The 21,312-nt window shown below is 44.9% G+C and overlaps 1 protein-coding gene across 1 annotated transcript in view; it reads left to right on the plus strand.

Annotated features, from left to right (window-relative positions):
• The first annotated feature begins 15,068 nt into the window (after positions 1-15,068).
• The window catches only part of LOC102368806 (keratin, type I cytoskeletal 13-like), a 7,476-nt gene continuing 1,232 nt past the window's right edge, over positions 15,069-21,312 (plus strand). The window contains exons 1-7 of the mRNA XM_006032781.1: positions 15,069-15,873; positions 16,779-16,861; positions 18,139-18,295; positions 19,209-19,370; positions 19,780-19,905; positions 20,089-20,315; positions 20,884-21,086. Coding sequence (XP_006032843.1) covers positions 15,133-15,873; positions 16,779-16,861; positions 18,139-18,295; positions 19,209-19,370; positions 19,780-19,905; positions 20,089-20,315; positions 20,884-21,086 — 1,699 coding nt within the window. The 5' untranslated portion in view covers positions 15,069-15,132. The remainder of the gene's footprint in view (positions 15,874-16,778; positions 16,862-18,138; positions 18,296-19,208; positions 19,371-19,779; positions 19,906-20,088; positions 20,316-20,883; positions 21,087-21,312) is intronic.

Here is a 21,312-nt window from a genome sequence, read left to right on the forward strand (position 1 = left end):
CCTGTGTCTGGAAAGTGATTTCTTTCAGCAAGCTTTTCCATGCCTCGTGGTAGGATTGCAAATGCATAATATTGTGCTTGGATAGTTCTGTTAAACTGTGTAGATGAGTCATCTAAAGCTGAACTGAGTTTTAGGACACTTAAAGGGAACATCCTGACTTTGACCACCGAGTGTAGGGATATGCCCTTATTGACCCAGTAGGTCTTTTCCAGCTCTAAGGTCAGTGATCACGTATGAGACTCCTCCTGACACTATATGAGCTACTATTGTACACAGGTAGTGTCTACAGACCATGCTGGTGGGTATTTTTGCTGCATTAAAAAAAGAAGCAAGTAGTGTACAGCTGAGAAAGTATTACCAACAGCTGCAATATTGCACCTCCTTAATCTCAGTCTAGAAAATGTATGGCACAGGTGCCTGCAATTCTAGCCTCCCACATGCTTATACTGCTCCTCTTCAACAACAGATCCCCCTGATCACCTTCAGCACTAAAAGCTGTTGGTATTTGTGCCCATTTCATCTCTTCTGAGATGTCTAGCAAATAGCCCTATTCATTCCTCTACTAAAGACTCCTCCCCACGAAGGAGTAGGCTGAAGTGACCAATTAATTTCCTCTGTGCCATGAAACAGCTACTAGGTTACAACCTCTCTTTGAGAAGAGGTTCAGTTCTGAGCTGGGAAGTCAGCAAACACCTTGCTGAAAGGGATATGCTTCTATAAAAAGAGAGGTGTTACCTGTGTTAATCTGAAGTCAGGCAGAAGGCAGGGCAAGATTCTACTTTAGAGACTACCTGGTTCAGAGAGGCATGAACTTTTGTAGGCAGCAGCCTCCACACTGTTATGTGTATTATATTTTAGTTGAACTTTCATATTTATTCAACCAAAGGACCTGGAAGTAGATGTAGTACTTTGAATAAAATACGTTCTTCGAAGTCTGAGAACTTAAAGAAATTCTGTGGCTTTAGGCTCAGTGTATATGAGATAGTGGCCATCTTGGCAATATTTTATTTATGGGTAGAAATTAAATGGGAAGAGAGGGAGAGAATGCAACAGTTGGCTTATATGTCCACATCTGTCTCTTGAACATATATCTAATACATCATGATGGCTATACTTAGTTTATTCCAAATTTAGAGGAACTAATGGTTCTAGAAATAGTCCTTAGTTTTAAAATGGTGAATGTCTGTATGTATAATAGAGATACCAGAAACGCTACTCATATCCTGTGAGGGGAAAATTGGGATCCTCATTAACTGGTAAGTTTAGCTAGCAAATGTTCTGTGCACTTCACAGACTCTCTCTCTCTCTAGTCTAGATAATGACATAGATGAAGATGCAGTGGTGCAGCCTGCATGCTGATGAAAGACGGATGGGTGCAGGTGTACAAACTGGCATTCTGGATTCTGTTGTTCTGAGGCATGCAGTACGTTCAGGCGGCCTCTTGCTGCTGTTGCTTTTGGTGTGCAGGCTGCTGAGGTCTGTGCATTCTGGAAGGCTGACATTAGCCTTCCAGATGCAATGCAGAAAGAACAATGCAAATTTGTATTTGGTGGTGCAGCTCAGAGAGATTTATTGTCACTTTGACAGTATGCCAGCTGGTCTGTTTAACAATCAGCCCACCTTAGTGAAGCTTAGTTTGCACATGACAGTAGTGACACAATATATCAATTATGGTCCACAAGGTCACTATGAAAAACAAGTCTTACAGCACCTGTATTTATATGCGAAATGTCCTGGTCTTGTGCAAATTTTTATCTGTGTTTCAGTCAAGATGTCCATTTCTACTTGTCTCTTTAGCCAAGTTCGCATACCTGCATATTTGGTTCTTTTTATCTCTGTCTCATTAGTGGGTTCTTATTTTCACATTACTTTCCAAGTTATTCAGCTACTGCTTTTGTTACTCCTGTCTTTGGATTATCTTCTTCACTCATTGGTGTGTTTTGATTTTGTATGTTTTTTATCAGATCATTCAGCCATTGTGAGGCATGTTCTTCCTAAGGTCTTTTTTGGATCCTTAGCTTAATTATAACTTAGCATACATTATATATAGTTTACTGTAATTGGAGCTCCCATGAAATCCAGTATAGACAGCAGTTATATGATGGAACATGTCTTCCGTAGAAGAAGGGTCAGTGCATCAGTGACTAGTGCATCCAGGGTCCTTTGAGGCACAGTGGTGTCCTGTTTGTATCATTATTTACAAGGCCAAGCTCCTTCCTTCCTCTGGACAAGAAAGTCACTATTGTGTTTTTGAATGCTTGGTCCAAATGAATGTTACGACATTTATGAGCCATGTCAGTGATGTACATGTGTTGGAGAGAGGGTCTGCTTTACACTGAACACTCACATCTCATGTAACAGGACAGGATGCTGCTATAGCTGCTGCTCATTATGAATGAACACCAGTTTGACATCATAAAGACAAAAAAGCCTCTGGCAGAACATTTTTACCTTTCCTGGTCCTTCCATCACTGGTCATTGCTGTTCTCAGGCAAAAAAAAAAAATTAAGAACCAGTTTGAACAGGAAAGTGAGGCACAAAAAACCATCCACAAGCTGGACTGTGTTAAATATGGTTTAAACAGGAACTATGGCTTCTTACCTCATTACCTGGATTAGCTTTTGTGACCCCTTTGTTCCTATGGGTTCCTTGCTTGTATGCCTCTTATGTCACTCTCCTCCTGCTGTCCTGCATGTTATATTCTAATCACTCCACTTTGTACTCTTCTCTATGCTGTCCTTTCACATCATCTGATGGAGCAAACTTGGGTTCACAAAAACTTGTGTTCTCTCCCCACTCCCACTCCACCCTCTGACTCTCTTTCTCTTTAAAACTTTTCTGTTCTCTCTCTCTCTCTCTTTAAATTAGTCTATAAAGGTGCATATTTATCTTGTCTTCTTATTGACTTCAGACAAACATGGCTAACTACTAGGGGTGTGCAAAGTGGGCCCTATTCGATTTGGATACGGCCTGAATCAGGGACAGTGATTCGATTAGTTGATTTGGATCACTGTCCCTGATTCAATTTGGCCGAATCCGAATCTGAAGATTCGATGCTGATTTGGACATAGACACAGCTTTAAATGTTTTTTCTACATACCTCGAGGTACCGGATGTGCTGGTGAATGCTGTGATGCTGGGGCAGATGGAGCATCCCACAGGAGCGCAGGGGGCCCTCCACGTGCTTGGCAGCAAACCTGGAAGTGGACCAGAAGTACTTCTGGTCCACTTGTGAGTCCACCTGGCTCAGCGATTGACCGAAGGGGGGCCGTGGGTGCCTCCCAGACTCAGGAGGCACCAGTCGCCAAGCCGGGTGGGTACAGGGGGGTCCCCCAGCTTGCTCCCCAGTAGACTTGCAAGTGGACCGAAAGTACTTCTGGTCCACTTCTGGGTCTGCTGCCAAGTGTGGTGGGGAGCCCCCCGTGCTTCTGTGGGATGTTCCATGTGCCCCAGCATCGTAGCATTCATGAGCCACCTGCTACCTAGAGTTATGTAGAAAAAACATTTAAAGCTGTGTCCATGTCCGAATCTCTGAATATTTCTGAATCTCTCCAAATCGATTTGGAGGGTTCTGATTCGATTTGGAGAGATTAAAGGGTCATCTGATTTGATTTGGATTCGGAGATTCGGCCACTAAATCTGGCCAAATGTCTGCTGAATCGAATCAGGGACCAAAGCTTTGCACAGCCCTACTAACTACCTCTTGCTGCTAATTTTAAAAAATAGTCATTGTCATAGCCTTTGAAAATGATGTTGGTTCACAAAGTGTTTTTGCAAAGGAGACCTGCCCCCTTTCCCTCAGCTAATCCTCTGTGGAGATGTTCACCAATCAACTCTGGGATGGAGGAACAACATATAGGAATTCAGGACTGAGTACATACACAGTAGCGTACAAGATGGCACTCATCTGTGGTAGTTTGAAATTCCTTTAGATACAAGGGACCTCCTATAGCTAGAAGAATAGATTTTAAGAAAGCAATCTACAACCAAAAATCTAGTGGGTTCCAAGGAAAGGAAGAAAAAGGTTTTTAAATAGGACTAGGCTTGTGAGCAGCATCACAGTCACTTGCTGGCATAGTGAGTCCCTACACCACAGGGTTCCTCCCATCCCAATCCTTAGGAGATCTGAATGCCCACCTGGTCTGGATTTTCTAAAATCCTTGATACTGTCAGCTGGGCTTGAGAGTGTTTGCATCTTTGCACCTGTATTTTACCTCTGGACAATTGTCAATAAAGATTCAATAAACTTTTAATCCAGAAAGTTTTGGGATCATTTTCCCTTCATGGAAGATGTACCCTCCCTTCATGGAAGGTGTACTCCTGTACAAATATGATGGCTACAGTTGCTAAATCAACAGTCATCAACTCTTTTAGACTCAAGGCACCTCTCAGAAAATGCCAGCGTTTAGCTTTCATTCATTTTTTGACTGGGGAAAAACAATAGAGAAAATTCTTCTGTTACAAAGAATTCAGAGAGCTCACAATGTGTCAGAGTGTGTTTGAGACTATGGATTCCTTCTTGAAATCTTTGGGTTGATCTTGTTAATCATGTGTAGGTGTATGCACACCTCACAGTGCTAATACCAAGTGGTACCACATGGCACCCTTAAAAGGATCTCAAAGCACTGCAGCATGCTTCAGCACCCTGGCTGAGAATCAGTGGGCGCATCTACTTGAGACATTTACTGCTCAGTTGCCTAATTAACTGCTCAGTAAATGTCTCAGTGTCTACATGTGCACCCCTTTTAGGGAGCACAAAACTAATAAACTTCACAGGAGGGTAGTACTTGTAAATATAAGTACTACACTGCTCCAGAGTTTTTTCATGAGCAGCAGCACACATAGATGCTGGCTGGCTGGCTGGGGTATGAGGGTGCTTCAGTGCCAGGGCTGCCTGCTGGCTAGCCCCACAATGAAGCACTCTCGTGCCCCAATCAGCCCCTCTGCAGCACATTGAACCCAGTCAAAGCAGCTTCTGGCTGGCAGGCTGACTCCTGGTGTCCCCTGCCAGCGGGGGCTGCTTTGACCAGGCTCCACATGCTGCACATGAATTCTGGACCTAATTGCTCCAGATTTCTTTGCTTCCAGATGCATGTTGAAATGGCATACCTCGGAGCAAAAAACTCTGGAGCAATAAGCTCTGGAGTTTATTCATGTGCATTAATTGTACATATAGACATACTCACTGTGCTAAAATTAAGTCTGAGAAACCCACCCAACCCCAACAGACCCAGGAAGCTCAATCTATTTAGTTTATCAGAAAAAAGGGGAAGAGGAGATGCCTGCAGGGAGAAGATTGTACACAGGGGGAAGATTGCTGATTGATATCTTTATTTTAGCAGGTAGCCGTTTACCCACTTCCAGGGCTGAAGCTAGATCAACGCAGGCTGGGAAAAGAGTGTCCATTTTAACCAGTATAGTGCCTGGAAAAACTAACCTGAACATATACTGGAGTTTGTGTCATCTGTACCCTTCAAATTAGGACTTAATCTTCCTAAGAAGCGTATTCTGATGCTACAAGACATTCTAGCCCTGACACAGAAGTTAGAGGGTGAAGTTCTGCAGCTTGTGCAATGGAGGAGATTACATCAGACATCTATAAAGATCCATACTGGCTCTGTCTTCCACTAAAGAAGCAGGTCAGCCCATCTGCTGATTCCACAGCCTCAACCTTTTCTACCACTTTGGCCTACTATGGCTTAAGAGAAGCCAGTAGGCAAATCCTTCTGCTGTTCTTCTATCTCTGGATTTCATGCTTTAGCTCTCCAGTCTTTCTACTATTCTCCCTAGTTCTACTGCTATGTTTCTTTAGCTCAGGACTGGATGTCTATGTGTCCACAGACACACACCTTTTCTGCCCTTCCAGTTCTTAGTTTTCTCTAGGAAATACTTTCATCTCTCCTTAGTGACCTGTCACTGAAGCCCAACTAGCTTCATAGGTGTTGCTTCCTGCCAGAAAACAGCAGGCTACCTTCCCTCCCTAGAACAACTTTAAACAAATATCTACTAGAGGTGCACTGATACGTTGGTCCGATATCGGATTGATACTGATATAAAGAAAATTGGCTGTATCGGAAATTGGCCCGGTGCGGCTGATAATTTGGCTGATATATGCCCATGTGTGTGCGTAGCTGTAGTGCAGTGCACAGGCAGCAAAGAGCAGAGCCGGAGGGCTGCGTGCAGCTGGTAAGAAGAATGCTGTGATGGAAGGGGAGGGGAGGGAAGGGGCATAGGGAGGCAGATCAATACTCCCCATGGTGAGGGAGGGAGGGAGGGAGGAGGCAGGGGCAGGGGCAGGGGCAGGGGCTGGGACTGCCCAGCCAGGGTGGGGCAGGTTGTGAGACTGAGCCATGGCTCATCAGGGGTGGGGGGCAGCTCCTGCTGCTGCTTACACCCTGGAAGTGAATGGGGGGCATGTGCCCCCAGATCTGTGCAGGGCAGGGTGGGTGGGCTGCAGCTGGGGCTGCACTGGGCTCTTCTTGGTGGGGGCTGGGCTCAGGGTGGTGGTGGTGACACTGGGAGGGCTACTATGGAGGGGGCTGCAGCCACCCCCAATTTTGCTGTAGCTTCTCCATAGCCCCCCTCTCGGCTTCGCCACCACTTGTCCCAAGCCCAGCCCCGGCTCAGCTCCTCACCTCCACCCATGCACCAGGAAGAGCTGGGGCTGTGCCAGGTGGGTGGCAGCGGCACTGGGAGGGAAGGACTACAGGGAGGCTACAGTAAAATTTGGGGTGACTTCAGCTGCTGCCACCTGCCCCAAGCCCAACCCCCACCGAGAAGAGCCTGGCACAGCCCTGGCTTCGGCCTGCAGCTGCAGCCTGCATGCCTGCCCGCCTTGCCCTGCCCCACGTAGATTTGGGGGCACACCCTCCCCCCCGCCCCCCCGGGCCCTCCCGGGGTGCAAGCAGCAGTGGGAGCCTCCCCCACGATCCATGGCTCCGTCCTGTGCCCCGCCCCACCCTGGCTGGGTAGTGCCTTCCCCTGCTCCCTCCCTCCCTCATCACAGGTGGTGTTGATCTATCCCCCCCATGCTCCTTCTTACCCCTCCCCTTCTACCACAATGGACTTACCAGCTGCACACAGCTGTATTGGAAATTGGATTGGTATCATCTGATATTCCTCCTTAAAAATCAGCTATTGGTATCAGCCCCCCTCAAATCTCTATTGGTGCACCCCTAACATCTACCCTTCCTGCTTGCTCTTTCTATTTATTACTCTCAGATGCTCCACCCGTTATGCTCTTGCCATTCCTCCCCCCACCCTCCACTTTTTCCCTCCCTCCCCAGTCAGGCCCAGGTGAGATGCATCTGATAAATCACTGAAGAGCCCACCCTTTGTTACCTAAAGATGCCATTAACCCTCTCACAGTTCCTAGCAAAATGGCATAAGGAGAGGAATGCTACGAAGACTAGGATAATGCCCAACTATCTTGGTAGTGTGGGATGTATCTGGGATTGATCCTGATCTCAGTCACAAACATACTTCTGTTATCTTGTGCAGCATCAACTGAGATGCATTTGAAAGACAGACTGGATGATTTTGAGTTGCAGTTATCTCCTGGATCTGCAATACCTAGGTTGGAAATCTCATGCATACAAGCATTTTTGGGAGATTTCTTCTACTTCCTAGAGGTGGTGGGGCTGGACCCAAGAGCTCACAGATGCAGAACCCCAAGCAGCAATGGAGAGATACCTATTTGTTGTGGTATCCCTAAAACATATTTTCATTTTAGTTTTTTTTCAAAATTAGCTCAACCTGAAGATCAAATTGAAATTAAAAAGAAGAGAGGAAAAGAGTGGGCACATGGCAGAAGCAATTCTTGTAAGGCCACTTGGCAGCAGTGGATAGGGAGGGAAATTTATTGAATCCTCTCTTGGGAAGACTAGTGGGTCCAGTGGATGATGTTAAGCTTCCACAACTGACCAATTTATTGCAGTGGAGCAGGGCCCATCTCTTTGCTTGCCAAGTCTTCTTCTTTTCTTCTTCTTGGTGGTTCTTTGCAGACAAAGATATTAGGAAGGTGACTGCCCACGCCGGTTGCAGGCCCACTGTTGACTAATCAGTCCAGTTGCAGAGAAGTAAATCTTGCTGCAGCGGTTACATGTGTATGGCTGACTCCTGCTAGATGAGGGTGTATCTTTCCTCCTTCTCCTCTTCTCCTTGATGCTGGCTCTGTGCTAACATTCAAAGAGGGCTGTTGCCTTTTTGATTTGGAGCTGCCAGGCATTGCGATCTGCAGCCTGTTTCCCATAGTTTGTGAGCAATAATGCAGGCAGAAAAGGACCACTTCAGGGTCTCCTTGAAATGCTTGCATGGGGCCCCTCTGTCATGTTTCCCAGTCATCATTTCCCTGCACAGCATGGCCTTTGGTAGATTCATAGATGCTAGGGTCGGAAGGGACCTCAATAGATCATTGAGTCCGACCCCCTGCATAGGCAGGGAAGAGGGCTGGGGTCAGATGACCCCAGCTAGATGCTTATCTAACCTCCTCTTGAAGACCGCCAGGGTAGGGGAGAGCACCACCTCCTTTGGGAGCCCATTCCAGATGCCATTCTAACTGTGAAGAAGTTCTTCCTAATGTCTAGTCTAAACTAGGCTGTTGTTATCCATCCAGGTCACATGGCTGACCCACCACAGCTGAATCTGCAGGAGAATCGCCTTGATGCTGGTGGTACTGGCTCTTTGTAACACGTCCATGTTGGTGACATAATCCTGCCAGTGGATCTTGAGAATGGTGCAGAGGCAGCACTGATGAAAGTGCTTGAGGAGGTGTACATGGTGGTGATATAAGACCCGTGACAGCACTGTACAGTAGGGTGGAGATAACAACAGCTCTATACACCTTAACTTTGGTCTGTGCGTAGATTGGTCTTAATGTAGATTGTGACTGCTCCAGATCCACTTGAAGAGCCTGCCAAAGGCACTACTGCCTTTTGAGAGTCTGTTGTCTACCTCCTTGTCAATTGTGGCATCATATGAGATGACACTCCTTGGGTAGGTCAACTGCTTGACAGCATTTAGCTCAGTTCCTTCAATAGTCAGCTTCAGTGGAACATAAACTTGGGATGGAGCTGGCTGATGAAGAACTTTGGTCTTCCTCAGGCTGATGGTGAGTCCAAAGAGTTGTGCTGCAGTAGCAAAGTAAGTGGTTATATGCTGCAGATTGTGTTGGGTATGGGCCACCGGGGCACAATTATTTGCAAACAGAAGTTCATGGATGAGCTGTTGTGAGGTCTTTGTGTAGGCCTGTAGTCATCTGAGTTTGAAGAGATTTCCATCTGCCCAGAAGTGGATGTAGACACTTTTCTCACCTTCCCCAAGATGGTCCGATACTTGCTGCAGCATCATGGTGAAGAAAATAGCGAACAGGGTAGGGGCGAGTACACAGCCTTGCTTAACTCCACTGGAGATCAGGAAAGGACTTGAGAGGCTGTTGTTGTACTTGACTTGTCCACACTGACTGTCATGGAGTTGCCTGAGCAGGGTGAGGAAACTTAGGTGGGCATCCAAGCTTCTCAAGACTCTTCCAGAGGCCATCTTGGCTTACAGTGTCAAATGCAGCCCCTTAGTTTGCTCCTGGCACCTTTCCTGTATTTGTCTGAGCACAAATACCATATCTGTCATGCCTCTGTTAGCTTTGAAGCCACATTGGCTCTCTCTCTTCTGCTATGGCAGGCACCAGCCTGTTGAGGAGGATTCTAGCTAGAATCTTCCCAGCAATGGACAGAAGGGTGATCCCTCGATAGTTGGAACAGTATTTCTTGTTGCCCTTCTTCTTATACAGGATGATGATTAGAGCATCATGCAGATTCTGTGGCTCCCAGCAGGCTATGAAGAGTTCATGGAGCTTGGAGTGTAGAGCAGGGCCGCTGTATTTCAGGGCTTTGGGTGGAATTCCATCAATTCCACGGGCTTTTTGCTTTTTATCTGGTCGATAGAGGTGAAGGTTTCTTCCAGTGTAGGACACTCATCTAGTTTCTCCTTTGCAGACAGTTGCTTAATTCAGTTGATGACAGACTCATGTACTGCGTGTTCAGCACTAAGGAGAGTTTGAAAGTACTCAGACGATTAGTCCATGACAGAGTCTTTGTCAATGTATAAAGTCCAGCCATCGGAGCTCCTCAGCGGGCTTTGGATCAGGAAGGTGAGGGCGTAGGCAGATTTAAGTGCTTTGTAGAAGCTTCTGGTGTCTCCACTGTCAGCATACAATTGTGTTCTTTCTTTCACCATTCGTTTTTCATGTCACACAATTTCCGTTGAAGGGTGTTACATGCTTGGTGGTAAGCCACCTTTCTCTCTTGGTTAGTAGTTAGCTGTGCTAGAAGGGCTTGATGAGTAGTCCTCTTTTTTGTGAGCAGGGCTTGGATGTCTTTTGTCATTTTCATCAAACCAATCCTGGTTTCTCTTGGTACTGAGCCCAGTCTCCTAGGTGGTCTCCAAGACTATTGACTTGATGTGTTCCCAGAGTCCACTGGGTGAGGTGTCTGCAGTATGGATTTCACTTTCAAGCTTCAACTGAAGTGTTTTTTGAAATTGTTGTTGGCAGGATTGGTTTTGCAGCTTGGAAACTTCAAATGCAGGGGTGGGGGGAGGGGGGGGAGGGGAAGGGTTGCCACTGTGCTTGGGCTGAGGCTTGGAGTGGGAGGACAACTTTGAGCGATTCAATCAGTGATCAGTATGGCAGTCAGCACTAGGCATAACTTTGGTGTGCAGGACATCCCCAAGATCACACTTATATACCAAGATGCAAGCTATCAGGTGCCAATGTCTGGAGCAGGGGTGCATCCAAGTGATCTTGTAGTGGTTTTTCTGCTGAAACTGGTTGTTGGTTATTGCCATTTCTGTTTCTGCATAGAGTTCCAGAAGCAAGTGTGCATTGTCATTACAATTTCCCAATCCATATCTTCCAAGCACACTTTTCCATGCTAGATAGTCACCACCAACTCTTGCATTAAAATCGCCCACGATGATGATCGTATCTTTGGGTGGTGTTTTCTGGATGAGATCGTGGAGGTCAGTATAGAACTTTAAGTATGTCAACTGGGGAGCATTGGGTTGAAGGGTTGTAGTATACATACTAATCATGGTGGCATGCTGTTGGTCATGCAAAGGAAGGTGTAGGGACATGATGAGATTGGACAGGCTGATTAGTAAGCTTTGTACCCTGGAAGCAATGGAGTTCTTTATCATGAAGTCAACACCCAAGAGGCACCTCTCCACCTGCAACTTACCTGAGCAGTAGAGGGTGTAACCAGTACTGTATTCTATTAAGCTTCCTGGTTCTGGGAGGTGCACCCCACTCAGGGATGCTATGTTGATATCTAGCCTAGCTGGCTCATGGGCAACCAAGGCTGAGCACTGCTGAGGGTGGCTATTATCTTCAGAGTCCAGCATTGTATCGATATTCCAACATCCAAGGTGCTGAGGTTTTCTTTTTTCCCCACCTTTTGAGGTGGGGGTTGGAGTTTTCCTTTTCCTTTTTGTTGTAATTAGGCTCCTTTGAAGATGCCCGCTGACTGCGGCGAGCCAGCTGGGTGGTAGGGAGATGAGTGTTTCTTTAGGACACCTTTTCTAGGCCCTCCTATTTAGGAGCAAGCAGTGCTATCCTTCAAAAGGCTGCTTGGATGCTCAGGGTGCTGCCTGGTGATCATTTCCGGGTCGTTATCTGAATGACCCGTACTCCTAAGCCGCCTGTATGCAGGATTGGGACTGCAGCTTCCAGCATCATCTTACACCTGCTGTTTTTGCCCCACTCCTGATGCGGTAGGACTTGGGGGACTTGTTACCTTCCTGCCTGCGTGAGAAGCTTTAATTTGGAGTACAGTTTGCACTGATTGGCCCCACTCTTTAGGCCAGAAACTCATGTGCTGTGGCCTAGTAAGCTAGGACAGCAGCAGAAAGATCTCCAGGTTGTAGGTTTAGTTTTGGAGTATCCTTCTCTTAGGTGGATTGCTGAACCAGGGCTAAAGTGCTCCACCTACCCTAGTTATTTGGGTTGGGTCACTATTTGCCTGGAACCTCACCTTTGACCTTATCGCCATGAGAGACCCTACCTGGAAAAATTTCCAGATGGCATTGCTCTCAGGATCATTGGGATACACAAGCCTCTCCACCATGACAAGGCTGCGATCCAGAGACAGGCTTGTCAGCTAGTTGCTAGGTAAATGCTCTTCTCTCCCACACAGAAATAGGTTTCCCCATATTTACACCAACCTTAGGCTACTGTGATAAAATGATAGCTCTGAGTGGGAAAGGAATGTATGTTTATCCAGAAACACCACTTGCTGCAGACAGCTCTTGTGTAACTCCTTCTGAAATCCTACACAGCACAAGCGAAGTTCTAAGCAATGCAAATTACTACATTAATTCCTATTCATCCCAGAACCACACCCTGACTTCATTTACACTCCTCAGTATAAGCGATTAAAGCTAGATTATGATCTGACAGTTTGTGAATTAAAATACTCTGAAACTTTGTTGGTATGTATTTCAGGAGCCAGTGGGGCACACGATAAAGGAGGGATGGGCTAGTGTTACAGCCAATTCAGTCTGATTTGGGAGCCCTAGGTTCTAGTTCAGACTCTGCTGCAGACTTCCTCTGTTTCCTTGGGCAAGTCACCTCATTTCTCTGTATTGCTATTCCCCACCCTGTTGGAATAACCAGTTTAATGCTTTTGGGGTTTCTCTGTATTGTAGAATTAATACATGTAGTAGGATGCCTTGAGAACGCAATGGGCATTTTTATCCCTTTTCAAATATTAATCAATAAATCAATCAGTTAAATGCGGAGAACAGAAATGACCTTAGAGTTGGGAATAAAGTCAGGTCCATGCATCCTTGGATACTACTTCAATACAATGATGCTGGCTACCATTGAAGTGGTAATGTAAGAGATTCCCTCACCAGGAAACCTGAGCTGGCTTGTGGGGCAGTGAGTAGGATTTTTGATCTGTGTGCTACACCTGAGAAAAACAGAACTTGGAGAATATCGGGATGGCTAATTTATTTCCCCAGGTTGGATCATACTCTCTCTTATTTGAGTAACATTGTCTATGAAATCAGGTTCTCTTTTCATAGACAGCCATTGCTTCTAATTCTCCAAATACAGGCTACCAGAACCTTAGCATACAAGCTTTTGAGGATGGGCATTCGTTTCCCATAATTAACTGGTTAAGGCTGAATATAATTAACTCCAATTCCTTCATGAAGCAGGCCTCTTTCTCTCAGTGTGGTAGCTAGTACTACTCCGAGTACTGAGTGGTACTCAGTCTGTCTTCCCTGAAAGGTGCAGTGGCTGATATAAATGAGGGATCCTTACAGTTTTTTCCCTTAAAGGGCTACTTAGGTGTATGTGAGGCAGAGGCAAATTATTATTAATATGAGTTTGTAAATTCCATCCAGAGGGAATATATGTACTGGAGAACAAAAACTTCCCTCAGCTAAGATGGCCTTTTGGGCAAAGATGATTGTCTCTTGGGCATTCCCATTCCCTGTATCTGCAGCCAGCCTTTGGCTGTATATCATAGCAACACTTGTGCCAAAGCTCCTAGAGTTAACCAGTTTGTACTGACTCCTATTTCTATAATGACCTTTCCATTACAGAACTGTGGAGGGCTCTTTTTACTTCCAATTCCTCTCCTCAGCACAGAATTTTACACATTGGCAATGGAAAAGACCCACTAAGTCAACTCTTGTCCATCTCTTGTGGGCTACAGTGGAATTCTTTACAACCATTCCTCCTCTCGGGCATCATCCATTGTGCATTACCTTCTCTGTGCTGGGGGTTCCCAGACATTTTCATACAATGCAGCACATTGTTACTGAGAAATTGCTTGTGGAGACCTCACCTTATATTCACTGTTGCAAAGACCATTACAGTTTCCACTCAAAATCTTTTAATACCCATGTGGAACCTACAATAAGTGCTTTAATTGAAAAATGACATTAAGAAAGCATATATTGTAATTTTAGCTTATTTTAATTTTGTTTCACAGCTGGAAGAGGAGCCATACACATTCAACCGTCCAGCGTTGCTGCAATCACCTATACGCGCTCCCTGCAGACCCAGAGACCAGTTTGAGAACCCCCAAGCTGCTTCCATCCAGAAAAGGAAGCAGAAACAGTTATACAATTGACAAGCTGCCTAAGGAAGTTGTAGAGCCTTCTTCACTGGAGGTTTTCAAGCAGAGGCTTCATAAACACCTATCTAGGATGGCTTAGGAGCAGCTAATCCTGCCGTTTTGTAGGGGGTAGGATTAGATGACCCTTGAGGTCCCTTCCAACCTTCCATTTCTAAGATTGTGTCCTTAGACAGGCCTAGAGGCTTATACCAGTGGTGGACTGGATCAACCTGTCTCAAGTCCGATGTGGACCAGTACACCCAACTTGCCAGTGCCACCATTGCTGCCAGTGCCGATTCTCCCTGATGCCTGGCTTCAGGGCTGAGAAAGGCCTCCTTTCAGCCTTTTGGCTGCAATGCAGCCAAAATTGCCTGGTCACAGCATGGAAAAGCTGTCTGCCTGACAAAGTCTCTCAGTCGGATCCAGCCTGCAGGCCATACTCCTGGCTTATACCAAAGTATTTCAGGTCTTTTCACTATTCTGAGGTAAATGAAATTAAATATCTCCTACCATGGGTGGCTTTTATACACACACACATATACATACATACATATATATATATAAATAAAACCTTATTAAGGATGGAGTAAAGTTTAAATGAAATAATAACAGGTCAAGAGCTCTTTGATGCACTAGCTCTAATGATTTCTTCCCTGTATATAATCTAAGGCACTGTTTTCCTATCTTATTTTTGCAAAGGTTTCATTACAAAGGAAAGCTGATGACTCATAAGTCATTACCACTAATGTATAGTTGAAGTATGGTGCTGACATGTGAAGCATGTTCCTTGTGTACTGGGATTTCTGGAGGGAAATTGCCTTTGGGAAATTATTCTTGGCAGAAACAGCAAGACTAGCTAGGCCCATGAGGATAAACACCCTCCTAGTGACACCCAGTGTGCAAGGTATAAATAGAGAACTGTGGGGATGGGAAAGCAGCAGTCTGATTCCCATCCAGCTGTGCCTCTTGCTATTGGGTTTGGGTTTGGGCTGGATTATTACTTGCTGTGACAATGAGTTCTGGAGTCAAGCAGGCGTTTACTGTCTCTAGTTCAGCTAAGAGCAGTGGTGGTAGCTGTATCAGTGGTGGGGGAGGTGGTGGATCAAGGATGCCATTGATGCTTGGAAGATGCGTCTCTGGTGGGATAGGCAGCAGTAAAGGCTTTTCTTCCAGGAGTTACAGTGGTGGAGCATGTTATGGAGGAGGGATAAGCAGCGGTAGTTTTGCTGGAGGGAGCTATGGAGGAGCTGGGAGCATAGGAGGAGGCCACCTAGGAAACATTGGGTTCAGTGGTGGCAGCACCTGCATTGGTGGTGGCATAGGTGGTGGCATAGGTGGTGGCATTGGTGGGGGCATAGTTGGTGGGAGCATACCTGATTGTGGCTTTGATGGAGGCATAGTTTGTGGGGGTCCATTTGGTGGAGGCTTTGGGGGTAGTGCAGTTGGAGGAGGCTTTGGTGGTAGTGCAGTTGGTGGAGGCTTTGGGGGTGGTGCAGTTGGTGGAGGTTTTGGGGGTGGTTCAGGTAGTGGAGGCTTTGGGAGTGATGGCCTACTTTTCTGCTGTGATGAAAAGATAACCATGCAGAACCTTAATGACCGCCTGGCATCCTACCTGGACAAGGTGCGATGCCTGGAGGAAGAGAATGCTGAACTGGAGTGCAGGATCCGAGAGTGGTACGCCAAGCATGGCCCCACCTGTGAGCCAAAGGACTACAGCTGCTACCTTAGGGAAATAGAAGATCTTCAAAACCAGGTAGGGCCCCCTACCTGGGGCAATGATCCATATGATTTGTTTTTTCTTGTCCAGATTATTTGGTCAAGTTTGTTTGAAGCTGTTTTAATAAATAGATGCCCAAAAAGAAAACTGTCTGAGTTCTTAATTAATGAATCCATCCAGTGTATCATCTGCTTCTGTACATCATCCTGGCATTGGTTTTCCAGATTTCTTATTTAAATGTTCTTTCTATTTCCATAAAGTTTGTAGTTTTGTATAGATAGGGAAAATAAATCTACATTAAAACTAAGTGAAAAAAATGCTTTGTCCCAATTAGTTTTGATGGCACAGATTTAATTAAAAACAAATTGTTTTGAAAACTCATTTTTGAGGAAATGTGGGAGAATCAGTTGGCTGGAAAAAACAAGATAGATAAACTCAGGGAGCAATAGAGAGAGACAATAAATACTAGGCAATGAGGAAAACAGTGAAATGAAACATTACCGACTCTCTTTATGAATATTAGATTACATTTAAAAATGTGAGGTGTGTTATTGCAGCGGTAGCTCTGGGTAGCAATAAGTGTAATTGCAAAATAGTTTGCCATGAAATTGTGTGCTGTGTTAGGGATGTACTTGGTAGCCGTGTTGATCTGAGACAAAAAGAAATACAAAAATCTAGAACTCTTGGTTCCAAAATGATACCTTTTATTATCTGTGTTAATGCTGTGTTACACATTCATTCATTTCACATGCTTTCTTTCACATCCTTGTCTTGAAATCTTCCATGCCTTCTATTTGCCTGAGCTTGAAAAGAGTTATAAAAAATACATTTTTTTTAAGACTGGAAAGAAGCACACTGGTCGAAATTTACATTGTGCTACCCCATGTAAAACAGACAAGAGCCTGCTGGACTAAAAGCTTCCTATCCCATTTCTCTTCCAGATTGTTTGTGCTACCATAGAAAACAACAAGATTGTCCTGAACATTGATAACAGCAGGATGGCGGCTGATGACTTCCGAGTGAAGTGAGTTCATTTCTGTGTTAGACAAACACTGCTATTCTCCCCTTTTCACCAAATCCTACTTGTGAACCCCCAACCAAAGAAATTCCCCAAGCAAGCAACACTGGGATTCTTAATTCAGGACACTTTTTTTTGTTTCGGTGAAACTGCAAATAATTATTTTGCTTGTAAAAGAGTTTGAGTGTAAGGTTTAGGCTTCTAAAACTAGAGGGACAGATCTTCAGGGAGCATAGAAGGCCTTAGAAGAAAATGTGCTTTTGGAGATTTATGCTAGATGAGGGTCTGGCACAGAGAATTGTTTCTTAAGGAAGAAAGTGATTTTTAAAATTAGTAAATGATTTTTCCCCGGAGGAACCTGAGGAAGGGCACTTGATGCATGAAAGCTTGTCCAACAGCTCTCCCAACTATACAGTTGGTCCAATAAAAGATATTACAAAAACCCTTGCCTCTTTGAAAATACAGGAAGACTGGTGGGTACTCTCTCTGCTGTTGTGCCAGAAATGGGGGAGGCATAAAAACCTGAAATAGTAGCGTTGTAGCTGTGATGGGTCAGGGAATATGAGAGAAGTGAGGTTTGTTTTGTAATAAGAAGAAAATAAGTCTTTTATGCACGAGATAGCAAATCCCTGCTCTGCCCACCTAAAATGGTTTATGTTACTTCAAGACCAGACATATAAAATTGAAAGCAGGGAGAAAGGAAATGCTGGTCCTTTCACAAACACAATGCAAGTTGGCTGGCCTTAGAAGAAAATGTGCTTTTGGAGATTTATGCTAGATGAGGGTCTGGCACAGAGAATTGTTTCTTAAGGAAGAAAGTGATTTTTAAAATTAGTAAATGATTTTTCCCCGGAGGAACCTGAGGAAGGGCACTTGATGCATGAAAGCTTGTCCAACAGCTCTCCCAACTATACAGTTGGTCCAATAAAAGATATTACAAAAACCCTTGCCTCTTTGAAAATACAGGAAGACTGGTGGGTACTCTCTCTGCTGTTGTGCCAGAAATGGGGGAGGCATAAAAACCTGAAATAGTAGCGTTGTAGCTGTGATGGGTCAGGGAATATGAGAGAAGTGAGGTTTGTTTTGTAATAAGAAGAAAATAAGTCTTTTATGCACGAGATAGCAAATCCCTGCTCTGCCCACCTAAAATGGTTTATGTTACTTCAAGACCAGACATATAAAATTGAAAGCAGGGAGAAAGGAAATGCTGGTCCTTTCACAAACACAATGCAAGTTGGCTGGCTCAGGCATTGACCTTTCCCTCTTTCTTGGCCATGATTTAGGTATGAGACTGAGCTGTCCCTTTTGCAGAGTGTGGAGGCTGATATTAATGGTTTACGCCAAGTCCTGGATCAGCTGACTCTCTGCAGATCTGACCTGGAGGCACAGCTTGAAGCCCTGAAGGAGGAGCTGTGCTGTCTGAAGAAGAACCATGAGGAGGTAGGATCTTGTCTTTCTTGTTAGGCAGAAGAACTAGTTCATACATTGTCTAGGAGAGTGGAGAGTCCAGACTGAGAAGGAAACTTCAGGGCACTGCTATAGTTAAGGAGACAATATTCCTAATGCCTAATCTGTGTTATGATCTTTGTCCTTTCACAAATCCTCTTCCCTACTCCACAGTGTAGAACTTTATGTAGGATTTACATTATTGTAAACATTTTGCCATCAATTGGCTGGCATTAATATTTCATAATTAACATAATTAAGGGACTACAGTTGTACCCTTGCTGTAAAAAACGAGGAATCTAAAGAAGCAAAATGACTTCCATAAATTTTGCAGTGCTCCAAATCACTTAGAAACCGAATAGCAGATCTTGGAAGAATAAATTATGAACTCTGCTCTAACCACTGACATACACTTCTTACTTTTCAAAGCTAAGAATGAAAGGAAAAAGATACTAAAGAGCCAACATATTACAATGAACTTGGGCAAGTAAATTCCTTTTGTCACAGGTCTAAGACAAGGAAGCTCAAATGAGATCAGGAAGGTGAGTGGTTTTCATTCATCAAGCTGGATTTCTTTAGAGGGTGTAACGCCAGAAACTGCAGTGGAAAGAGGCAGGCAGAATTAAGCATAAAGAAAAGACACAACAAAAATGGTAGCTATATGGTTACAGCATAGGCTGTGAACAGAGCATAGTGACCAGATCATCTGCACTCTCACCTTTGATTTTGGTTTATAATGGAAAAGGTGCCTCCGGAATAGAAATTGTGAATGCCAGAGTGGACCCCAGATAGGCAGGTGTGCTCTTCTACAAAGTTCAGCTCTCTGAGTTGTTTTATCCTTCTTAAAAAATACCTCCACCCCAATCAAAATCCAAAAGAACAATGCTAGTCTGGGTTATTTTTGCAGGAGATGAATTGTCTGAGGAAACAGTCGACTGGAGATGTCAGTGTGGAGGTCAATACCTGCCCTGGTCCAGATCTGAAGCAAGTCTTGGATGAAATGAGATGCCAGTATGAAGCTATCATTGCGCAAAACCGCAAAGAGGTTGAGGATTGGTATGCGTGTAAGGTGTGTTAAATGTACAGAGCTGTAACCATGTGTGCTAAGCATCCTTGAAATACTTCAGAATCAGACACATGTACACTGAGAGATAATTCTTGCATAATGGGTCCTAACAGTGACCAGCATTGACCTCGTTTTGATCAAGTTGCACAGAGCCTGCAGGCTGGGTTAAGTAGCAAATGTGTCTGGTTGTGAGTGTTCATATTAGAATAACAAGCGAGTTGCAAGTTTAGAGTGTATTTTGTAGAGAGCTCACACAGCTTTTTTCCACCTACATTCTACACCAGGCATCCCTCTAATGATCGGTATCCATCCGATCACCCTCATGGAGGGTATCCATAAGAGGTCATACCATTAGGCTTACTCTACCTTGGATTTTAAAAACTATTTAATGATCTGGGCTTGTATTTTTCAGATTGAGGAGGTGAATCGGGAGGTCATCTCAAGCGGCCAGGAAATAGAGTGTAGCAACAGCCAGGTCTGTGAACTGAGACGTCAATTACAGGCACTGGAGATTGACCTGCAGGCCCAGATTAGAATGGTAAGTGCTAGGGTGACCATCTACATCAAACCTATGACCAAGTCATGCCTGGATGCCTAGGGTGGTGGGTGATCAGTTCCAACTTGGTAGACAACAGGCACTGGGGAGTTGCATGGAGAATCTCTTAGCTCTTGCATTCAGCGCATGGTTCTAGCGCCTGTGTGTGTTTGTGTCAATTCTTAGAGGGACAATCTGCAGTCCTCTCTGGCTGAAACCGAATGTCGCTACAACAACCAACTTGCCGAGTTACAGAACCAGATCATCTGTGTGGAGCAGCAGTTGGCTGAGCTGCGGGCAGAAATCGAGTGCCAGAACCAAGAGTACAAGGTCCTCCTGGATGTCAAATGCCGGCTGGAGCAGGAGATTCACACTTACTGCTGCTTATTGGAAGGAGGACACCGGGAGTTTAGGTAGCCTACAAATGCCCCTGGGCATAGAGAAACATACTGGCACTGTAATGTGAGAGCTAGTAACATAAACTGCAAAGGAAACACCCTGGGTGGGGAATCTTTATGTGGTGGTTTCTGCAGTTCCATCCTTCTCACTGATCTGTTAGTAGCTTGGTCCAATTATCAAAATGTAGAGGGCCTAGAATTTGACTACAAAAAGCATCCAAAGCTTGAGCCAAGCCTCATTCCTTCTTCTGGGATCTGCAAAATGAGATATCTAATGACAACAGGTGCCTGCCAGCCCTATAATTCATGCTGAATTTGGAAATGGCAGCCTGTAATATATTTCTCATTTGTGGGTCAAGATAGTGGGGAGAATGACTTGCCTCCTAGTTGCATGTTTATGTTTGCACACTGGTTGCCTCAGCGAGGGAGCTGAGAGAAAGACAAGCCAAGATGTGTTGCCCAGGACTTGTTCCCCCACCTAGATTGGGAATGGTTGAAGAGGGACAATACCACATGGCTTTACTGATGTCACAGTACTATGAACATTTCTAAGACTACTTTTTCCTTCACCATTCTTAATTAGCTCGAAAGGAGTGATTTCATCAGGAGGGATTTCATCAGGAGGGATTTCATCAGGAATCAGCCACTCTTCAGGTATAGGAGGAGGAGGAATCTGTAAATCCTCAGGTGGAATAATTGGAGGAGGAGGAATTGTGAAAACTATCCACACCCACTCTTCCTCTTCCCATTGCCTGCCCTCACCTTGCCCACCTGGTGATATAAAAGGTAAGAACAATGGTATTATATAAGGGAAAACCTTTGTTTAGTCCTCTTTTTCTCCTAAGGATAGGAGAGAACCTGTCAAATGCATCCTTTGTATGATGGTTTAGGACTGCTATTGGTATTCTTCCAGAAGGTGTATGGGAGGGCACTGGAAAGCTTGGTTCAAACAGAGTGGTTATGGTACTGTGAGCACTGCCAGGAAATAGGGTCAATGGGCTCAGCACTCAGC

This window comes from Alligator sinensis, unplaced genomic scaffold (assembly GCF_000455745.1).
Source record: "Alligator sinensis unplaced genomic scaffold, ASM45574v1 scaffold1377_1, whole genome shotgun sequence".
Taxonomy (NCBI): domain Eukaryota; kingdom Metazoa; phylum Chordata; order Crocodylia; family Alligatoridae; genus Alligator; species Alligator sinensis.